The 10,074-nt window shown below is 35.9% G+C and overlaps 1 protein-coding gene across 1 annotated transcript in view; it reads left to right on the top strand.

Moving 5' to 3' along the window:
* LOC102498438 (1,4-alpha-glucan-branching enzyme) overlaps positions 1 to 8,192 on the top strand; it is a 162,657-nt gene extending 154,465 nt beyond the window's left edge. Inside the window, exons 7-8 of the mRNA XM_014593390.2 lie at positions 1,955 to 2,045; positions 7,890 to 8,192. Coding sequence (XP_014448876.1) covers positions 1,955 to 2,045; positions 7,890 to 8,103 — 305 coding nt within the window. The 3' untranslated portion in view covers positions 8,104 to 8,192. The remainder of the gene's footprint in view (positions 1 to 1,954; positions 2,046 to 7,889) is intronic.
* Positions 8,193 to 10,074: the final 1,882 nt, after the last annotated feature.

The raw sequence follows: 10,074 nt of genomic DNA, 5'->3' as shown, positions 1-10,074 counted from the left end.
AAGAAAGATTCTTGTATTTGTAAGGCTCTTGGATGCCATTTTGTGTGAGTCATTGTATACAGCCCCTGTTTGATGACTTAGTTAATAAACACTACTGTCACATCTTCTGTGGAGACACCTTGTACTGGGTGTTCATGTCTTGGGCCATAATGGAGCAAATCCTGTCTTCATGGGAACTACCGAGAGAGTGAATGGTATGGTGCTGAATTACTGGTTCAGCATGCTTTCAACTTGCTGTTTTTCTTTGTATAGGTAATTTTTTTTTCTTGGTAATGTTTTTTTAAAAAAACATAATTTCAGAGAATATCTAGCACTGATCTAATGACTAGACAGGAAAATAAAAATACGTTTAATCATACTGTTTCTACTAAGGGTCCAATTTTTTGACTAGAGAAGAGGTTTGTGGGTCACGGTTAAATTTTTCACATATGTATAGGCCTTAATTATCTGTGATGGTAAAATCAGGTTGCAGAAACAAATAATGTATGAAGAATTTGATATTAATTATATTTAGTAAATATTATGTTAATATTGTTGGATTTGAGATGTTCTGGAGTATAATAGAGTAATAAATTGCTTTCAACCCAGTTTTCCACAGAAGGTTTGACAGCACAAAGATTGTCCTATATTTATCTTTGTGTCTTAATTGTCTAGCCCAGTACTTGGAACATAAATGAATTCAGGAGTGATTAATGCCTTGAAAATAATAATAAACTACAAATTGATAAAAATAATGCTTATAATATTTATTACATTATAGAGAAATAAACTATAACCTCTGTATTTTGTCATAAGATATGTTTGATTTATGTTATCTGAGTGGAAGTTTCCATAATCTCATCAGACCAGAGTTAACTTTTTTCCAATAGAAAAAGCCAATAGTAATAACTTTTCAGTAGATTATTAAATCGTGGAAAAGGTTACACTCTTCTTCAAATTTACAAATCCTTAATTCCAAAATGTGAATTTGTTATTTTTCTAGTATAAATGATGTACCAAAATATGTATATTAGAAGCTACCAATTATCAATCAAAAATAATGAAATTAATGCAACACTTTTGTTTGTTTATAAACATTTATAGAAACCTTATAAAAATTGTAAATCTTATATGAGTTGGACATGGAGAATAGAATAAGACTATTTTCTGTGTATGGCTTGAAATGTAACTTCAAAGAAATCAAAACATACTCGAAAGTTGTATCAAATTATACTTTAAAAAAGATAAACCTGATTTTCCCAGTTTTTTTTAAGCTAAAGTTTTTTTCTCCTCTCATTATTCTCTTATGTTAAAAATATATTAGTTAATCCCTTTAAATGTCATGGATGTTTAAAAATATAATACCTACCTTTTTGAGTCACTTCACAAAGTAGTAGAGCAAAACATATTCAAGAGAATGAAGTGTGGTGTGTCCTGTGTGTGTTTATGTAAATGTGTGTACACGTGCAACTTTGGAATAATTTTATAAGTGCAAAAGAGGGAAAGTAGAAGCATTAATGCTGACTGCATAAAAGCTATGGAAGAATGGATTTGGTGATAATTACTGAATATATAAAATAAATATAAAGAAAAAGGCAAAATAAAATGTATACATCATGGAATCAAGTACTTTTATTAGCTTTCATAATTTTCATTATGAATATTAAGAATGCAACTGAAGTTTAGCATATGCAGATTGCCATCTTTAATATTCTAAAGCCAAATTAAGATAAATTTGCATATCACTTATTACTTGTTAAAGTGACATTTCAAATAGCTAGTCAGAGTATACCTCTAAGAAACTGTCGGATTTTGTATTAGAAGGTCAGACAAGCACGAGATGTTAATGTAATAGAACTTTTACAAATGATCAAAGTTTCTAAATTGTATGTAAAATTTAATGCCTTAAGAAGAAGGACTTTATTTTATTTTTTAAATGTGACTTGTAATCTCTATTTGACCTTTGATTATGCAGGATACAACTGCATTCAGTTGATGGCAATCATGGAACATGCTTACTACGCCAGTTTTGGTTACCAAGTCACAAGCTTCTTTGCAGCTTCAAGGTAAAATGGAATACTCATTATATCCATCTTTTTCTTTTTTAAAAAAATTAATTTATTTATTTATTCCATGACTGAGAGAGAGAGGGGGAAAAAAAAAAAGACAAAGAGAGATGCTCCCCCAGCAGGGCCTTCATGTTGTAATCCAACCCCTGCCTCTGTTATCCAGTATCACAGTCCTCTGCACTCATGCCCGGTGTGTACAAGGACTCATCAGGAAGTGAACCCAGGAGTGGATTCATCATTGTGGAATGTTGTGTGACCATTTCACTATCATGCCTGCCCTCCAATTTTATTTTAAGCAAAAAGTTTAAAACTAAAGTGAATTTTTACATTTTATGTGACATTGTTTTCTAATCTTTATTAGAATTAAAAGGGTTAATAGAAGCTAAACATATTTTCTTTTACTAAGGTCATAGGTTCTCTTTCCATCTAGTTTTAGAGGTTGGCTCTGATTTAATGCTGCTTTTCTAATGAAATATATTGATTCAGTAGTTACCTGCTGAAATTGTTTGAAGACGCAAACTTTAGTCAGAAGCTCATATCTTACAAGAGCTGCTAGTATGAAGAATTTATTATTATTATTATTATTATTATTATTGTTATTTTAATATTTTTGTTATAGGACATGTATGCTTGCCAGAGAGGCAGAGAGAAAAGTGAGAAATCACCTATATAGCGAATGGCTACACCACAATCCCTTCTCCTCCACTCTCATCTTGGGATTTGGGGCACGCATACATACACACCTGGCATGAATTTCAAGCCACCAAGTATGGGACTCAAACCACAGTCAGCCATGTGAAAGTCCATTACCTTAACCACCAGGGCCACCTTATGGTCCCAGAGAACTTTGGTTTTCTGGAAAGAGGTTGATTCATATAAGAAAATCACTAACAAGGCCCTTATTTGGATATATACTACAATGCCCGGTGTGTACAAGGACTCATCAGGAAGTGAACCCAGGAGTGGATTCATCATTGTGGAATGTTGTGTGACCATTTCACTATCATGCCTGCCCTCCAATTTTATTTTAAGCAAAAAGTTTAAAACTAAAGTGAATTTTTACATTTTATGTGACATTGTTTTCTAATCTTTATTAGAATTAAAAGGGTTAATAGAAGCTAAACATATTTTCTTTTACTAAGGTCATAGGTTCTCTTTCCATCTAGTTTTAGAGGTTGGCTCTGATTTAATGCTGCTTTTCTAATGAAATATATTGATTCAGTAGTTACCTGCTGAAATTGTTTGAAGACGCAAACTTTAGTCAGAAGCTCATATCTTACAAGAGCTGCTAGTATGAAGAATTTATTATTATTATTATTATTATTATTGTTATTTTAATATTTTTGTTATAGGACATGTATGCTTGCCAGAGAGGCAGAGAGAAAAGTGAGAAATCACCTATATAGCGAATGGCTACACCACAATCCCTTCTCCTCCACTCTCATCTTGGGATTTGGGGCACGCATACATACACACCTGGCATGAATTTCAAGCCACCAAGTATGGGACTCAATCCACAGTCAGCCATGTGAAAGTCCATTACCTTAACCACCAGGGCCACCTTATGGTCCCAGAGAACTTTGGTTTTCTGGAAAGAGGTTGATTCATATAAGAAAATCACTAACAAGGCCCTTATTTGGATATATACTATAAATAGAAGGACTGCCCTTTCTCTCAGGTCGAAATCTAAAGAATGTGACTTTTTGGGTAGATAGTCACCAAGGGATCCTAAGCAATTAAAGAGCTGCTGATCTGAATGACCACAAACTGAGCAAGTCCAACATTGGCTCTTCCTCATGGAGTTACAGTGTGGTAGCTCACAGATATTAATCCAATAAGCATACATATTGTGATTTCTGCCTTTAATTAAAAGCTAAGAAGAAATGACAGGTGCTGGAATAGCGGAGTCTGGGGTCTGACAAGTTTAGACTAGAGGCAAGCTGTGAGATGTAAAACTTGATTAAGAGTTAGCTGGGTGGCGCTAGCAGGAGGCATGGTGATGAAGATGACTGATTCCCACATGACCCACTGCAGTCTGAGTTCCAGACAGGGTGGCTTGAAGATACATGACCCACTGCAGTCTGAGTTCCAGACCAGGTGGCTTGAAGATCACACTGGGTGCATGTGCAGGCGTGCCCAAAAGCCCAAGAGAGCATGGAGGGGAAGGGATTGTGGCACGGTCATCCTCCTGCACTGATTTCTCACTTTCCCTTTCTGTTTCACTCCTCTCTGGTGAGGTGCATGTGCAGGCGTGCCCAAAAGCCCAAGAGAGCATGGAGGAGAAGGGATTGTGGCACGGTCATCCTCCTGTACTGATTTCTCACTTTCCCTCTTTCTGTCTCACTCCGCTCTGGTGAGTGCCTTTGCCCTATGGCAAAGACTAACCAAAAAAACAAAAAAAAAAGATTGACTGGGAAAAGGGGTGGAGTGGGCATATGTAGATATAGATAACTTTCCAAGAATGGAAAAATGATAGCTATTCATTTACCTGCTTTTCTTTACAGAAGTTCTCCTTGAGTAAATTACCTATATTTATTATCTCTAAGCCCTCTGCTGCTATTCTTTTTTGAACTCATTCCAAGTATGCTATCTACCTTTGAACTGAAATTGCTTTCAGTAAGAGTGAAGTATGAAGGTCAATTCTTAGCTTTCTTGAACTGTCAGCAACATTAGGTATGATTGGTTACTAACACCTTTTGGGAAGATTTCTTTTCCTTGACTTCCAGAATATTAAGCCCTCACATTATTGTTTTTCCCATGCAAGTGGTTGGTCTTTTTATCCTATTTGCTTTCCTCCTCATTTTTATGGTCAGAAACTATTGGGATTTTCCAGTGTTCGTTCCTTGCTTCTATTCTCCACCACATCCATATGCAGTGCCCTGGGGAGTCTTATCCATGTTTATGGCTTAAATACACTTTATATGCCATTTTCCAAATGTAAGTCCCCAGTCCTGGTCTGTTTTGTGAACTTCAGGCAGTGTCTTTTTGAGAATGAGATTTCTAATATGTATCTCAAACTTAATGTTTCCAAGATTACATTCGAGATCTTATCTTTCAGCCCCCTCTTGTCATCTTTAATTTAATAAATGATGTTTTCATCTTCCAATTGTTCAAGCCAGAAATCTTGGCACTATACTTGACTATTCCCATTCTGTCCCTCCCTACACTCTAGCTATTATAAAACCGAGCCATCTGTAACTTCAAAACAAACTCCAAATCTGGCTACATCAACTGCCCCCACTGCTAGCAACCTGGTCCAAGTTGCTACTATCTCTTACCTGAATTATTTCAATAGCTCTTTGGTCACTCTTTTTTCTTGTTCTCTTTTCTAACTTAATCTTACCAAATTATATGGTCTATTTTCTACACCATGGCTGGGGTAATCATTTTAAAATGAAAACAGGATCATGTTATTCTCTATCCCAGAACCCTCTAATGATTCCTTATGTTTATTATTATTATTATTATTGGTATAAAGCCAAATACCTTACATTGTTCCTATTTTTTAAATTTTGCCTGAGGATATGTGTGGTTGCCTGAAACACACACACACACACAGAGACAGAGAGACAAAAGTGAGAATTTCCCCGCAATGGGGATGGCCACACCACAATTTCTTCTCTTTGACTCTCCTTTTGGGATTTGGGACACATGCACACATGTGCCCAGCTTGTTTTCAATCTGTGGAATCTGGAACTCAAACCATGTAGTCAGCCAGGTAGAATCCAGCTGCCTTAACCACCACATCACTGGCTGGCTTTCTTTGTAAGGCCCCATTTGATCTGAGTTTTGTGTGTCTTTTTAGGCTCATATTTATTGACCATTCCACTCCAGGTACACTAGCCTTTTTGCTCTTCCTTAATGTTTATAGTTCATTCTTGCCCCCAGTGTCCTTGCACCTGAATGCTCTTCTCCTTAAATATTCTCACGCCTTGCTCCTTGCTCAGATATTTTCTTCTCTGTAAAACTTCAGTTGATGACTCTGTTTAAATATAGTATACCTGCCCTTCGCACCAATGGCTTTTCTTCATTTTTTTCATAACATTTCTAACATTTATTCTTTATAATATTTATCTGACATTCCACATATCTTGCTTATGTTTTTGTTGCTTCTGAACTATGTCTAAGGACAGTGATGTTATTTTGTTAATTGTGATTTCTCCAGAGCATAGAGAATTTCATGATATATGGTAGATAATTCTGTACTTATCGAACAAAGAAAGACATGAATAGTTGAATGAGTAAATAAAAAAACCAGCCTCATTTATTTTTTAAAAAATACATATTTAAATTTATTTAAGATAGCACATGTGCAGAACAGAAAGAGACAGAGAGAGAGAGAGAGAGAGAGTCAAAAACACCCTCAACAAAGTCTAGTTATGCTGTAGTCCCCTTCCGTAACCCTCTAGCTGGTTAGGATCTTGGGCATGTTCATTTACCTGGAGTGGTTCAGGTCAACTGGGTTGAGCCATAGACCTATACCCATAGTTGACCTTATAGCTTCCAACACTGGAGTTCAGTTTTCTGCCACCTGCACCACAGAAGCTGGTCATGTTCATTTACTGAACATGCTGTTCAGTGACTGGAAAAAAGGTTAGGTTACTGGGTTAAAGAGAGGAATAGGGTGGATTGTACAGGATAATCTTATGATATTGGAAGGAACTAGATTAGAGAGGATGGCAGCGAAGGAGACTATGATAAGGACCGTGATCTTACGGGACAGTAGGAGGCATGAGTATGATTTTAAGTTGACGATAACATGATCATTAGTATTTTTAAAAGAAAATTCTTGCTGCTTAGTGGAGCTGGCTATCAGAGACTTGCTGTATTCTAAGCTGTGCACTGTATCATGGGGTACCAGATGTTCACAACCTCTGCTCTCAGGGAGCATATGGTCTAGTGAGGAAGAAATATAATAAATAATTAGTGACAAGGGCGATTGTTTTTTATTTGATGGGTTTTTGTTTTGTTTGTTTGTTTCTTTTCTTGAGAGAGAAAGACCTCAACAGGTTCTTGATGCCACAATCCACTCCCAGCTTTTAGCCAGCCTTGCCTGATGGGCACACACATATCCCACATATGCAGGGTGCTCTTCAGACTTGGACAGGTGCCTTCTCCTGTGGGATTGCAAAGCACTGAGTTGCATTTTACTGCTGATCCACTGTATTGACCCCTAAGGGTAATTGTTTATTTAAAGGGCAAAGCTGATGCTATGGAAGACTGTAATGCTGAGATTTTACATAGGTTAAGGAAGTCCTTCCTGTGGGAGTGACTTTTGTTTTCTAGATCATGCAGACTAGGAGACTGCTTTTAACATAAACTCAGTTCCCTGTGAGCTGATCATTCCTACTGCTTGGGTGGTGAGAGACATGGTACCTTGTCATGGTCCACTGATACCCGAGAACATTTTAGTTTGAGGATAAATTCAGAAGGGGTGGTATAAATAAAGGTACCATGGACGGGCAAAGGAATACTATAAAGGTGCCCCACTGTATGCATTTAGAGGAATGGGGAGACACATGAGTTAGAATGACCATGGCTAGCTAGGCTTGGAGATGGAATCTGAAGGTTTGAGGATAGAGATATAGAGTTATACTATTTATGTTCTCAAAATGTGAATTTTTTAGGGTTATAAATCTATTTTTAATAGTCTGATTCATTTTTATTTAAGGCTATCAAATTTTCTTAACAAATATTAAGCCTCCTTGAGTTGTATCTAAGCATGGAATCATACTTCATTTGCATATTTAAAGTATCTAGTACTGTGCTGGTGAAACATTGATGGGCAACTGGCTATTTGTTTTCAACATGATATGATCTTGTTTTTCTATTTTCTTTTAGCCGTTATGGAACACCTGAAGAGCTAAAAGAACTTGTTGACACAGCTCATTCAATGGGTATTGTAGTCCTCTTAGATGTGGTTCATAGCCATGCTTCAAAAAATTCAGAAGATGGACTGAATATGTTTGATGGGACCGATTCCTGTTATTTTCATTCTGGACCTAGAGGGACACATGATCTTTGGGATAGTAGATTGTTTGCCTACTCCAAGTAAGTGCATATAATATGAAAATGTTGTCTTTGTTTAAAATAAGTTTCAAGGAATTTCACCGAATTCAATGTATGTGTGCTTTCTCTCTGCTAGTTAATGTTCTTAGTTTAACCCTTTTTAATTGTACAAGAAATTTTACCTTGTTTTGCATATATAGCATATGGTATGCTGCACTGAATTTTGGTTTAATAGATCTTATATAATTTAAAATATATTTGTTACATTACTATTTAAAAGTTTTAATATGAATCACTTTATTTTTAGTATCTAAAAGACCTTTCTATTAGGTTGACTTGACTATAGTAAATCTCCTTTTAATAGAGAAATACACATTGTTTTTTTTTAATAAATGTTATATTTAACTTTTATTTCTTTATTAATTTGTTTTAATTTGACCAGAAAGGATAGAGAGAGAGAGAGAAAGGGAGAGAGAGAGAGAGAAAGTGAGAATGCAAGCTGCTAGGTCTGGAGCTGAAACCACAGTTGGCCATGTGGGATGCCAGCACCCTTAACTACCATGCCACCTGCCAACCCTGAGAAATACACATTGTTTTAAGTAGTCCATCTTAAAAAGTCATATTTCATGTTTTGATATCTCAGTAAGACTACCATTTTTATGGCAGCTTAATTATTAATTTGTAACTACAGTAACCAATATTCTTAGTGTATAATATGTGTCAGGTGTTGTGCCAAGTATTAGATGTATTAGTGACATATTTTATCTGAATTAGTCTGCACAGCAACTCTGCTTATACATGGTAAGTAGTATTATGGCCATGCTACAGAGCAGAAGACTAAGGCTTAATATTGAAGCAGTTGTATAAGATTAAAGATTGGGCCAGTTAGTGGCACGGTGGTTAAGGCAGCTGGATCCCATGTGGCCAAATGTACTATTCAAGTGTCTGATCTTCTTGAAAAACACATTGTATGTGTGTCTAAAATCTCAAAAGGAGAAATGAAGGATAAGGGATTGAGGTGCGACTAATTCCCATGGATGGGGTTCTTCAATTTCTTCTTTTCTTCTCTCTCTCTTTGTTTCTCTCCAGCAAGTACACATAATATGTAGCAAGTGTTTTTAAAAAAAATAAAGATTAAACACATATGTGATCTCTGCTACTGTTTAAGTAGAAGGATGTTTTGGGTGATTAAATCTAAAAAGCTAAATATGACAGAAATTTAAATTCTATCAGCTCATAACCTTATTAAGTAAAAGTTTTATAAAATATGATTTCAGGCATATTAAAATAGTATCAAGTAATGTGTAACTTATTTTTTATAATAAATATTTTTGAAAAAGTTTAATGAATGTTCCTTGGATGTTGCATGATTCATACCTGGAAGATGTGCAATGCACAAAAATAATTCAGGAAATACTTTTATAAAATAAAGAATTGCCATTTTTCAACATAGATTACTTTTATATTGAGAACATTGTTTTGCTTCACTTTTTTTTTATACCATTAACATTATTTTGTTCTTAGCCATATAGGAATCACTCATGCGAGATGAGATAGGATAATATGTGAAAAAAGGCACATGAGGCTGGCAGGATCACAGGCCTAGCTTCACTCTGCCACAAATCTATTAATCATTCTCATTCTCGAGTTTTTCATGATAAGAAAAGGCAGAGTTTTAGGGCTAGTATAATTCCCTGTATATGAATATTTTGTATTTCCATCAGCTTTTTATACTTTGTCTTTTTATGCTGTAGATTTATAGAAAATAAAAAGGTCCGAACCTGTTCGCGTTATATGACCCAGCCCTACAAATTGTATTATTATCTTTTTCTTTGTTTGGAGAGGTTTTCGCTATAGGGCGCGTGTGCTCACCAGAAAGACAGGGAGGGGCAGAGAGACAGAAAGCGAGAAATTACCCCCTGGGGGGATGGCCATGCCACAATCCCTTCTCCTCGTTTCTCCTCTCTCCTCTCGGGATCTTGGTCACGCATGCACACACTCCCAGCATGAGTTTAAG

Source organism: Tupaia chinensis, unplaced genomic scaffold, assembly GCF_000334495.1.
Source record: "Tupaia chinensis unplaced genomic scaffold, TupChi_1.0 Scaffold140508_1, whole genome shotgun sequence".
In the NCBI taxonomy this organism is placed as follows: domain Eukaryota; kingdom Metazoa; phylum Chordata; class Mammalia; order Scandentia; family Tupaiidae; genus Tupaia; species Tupaia belangeri.
This window is presented reverse-complemented; position numbering and strand designations above follow the sequence as displayed.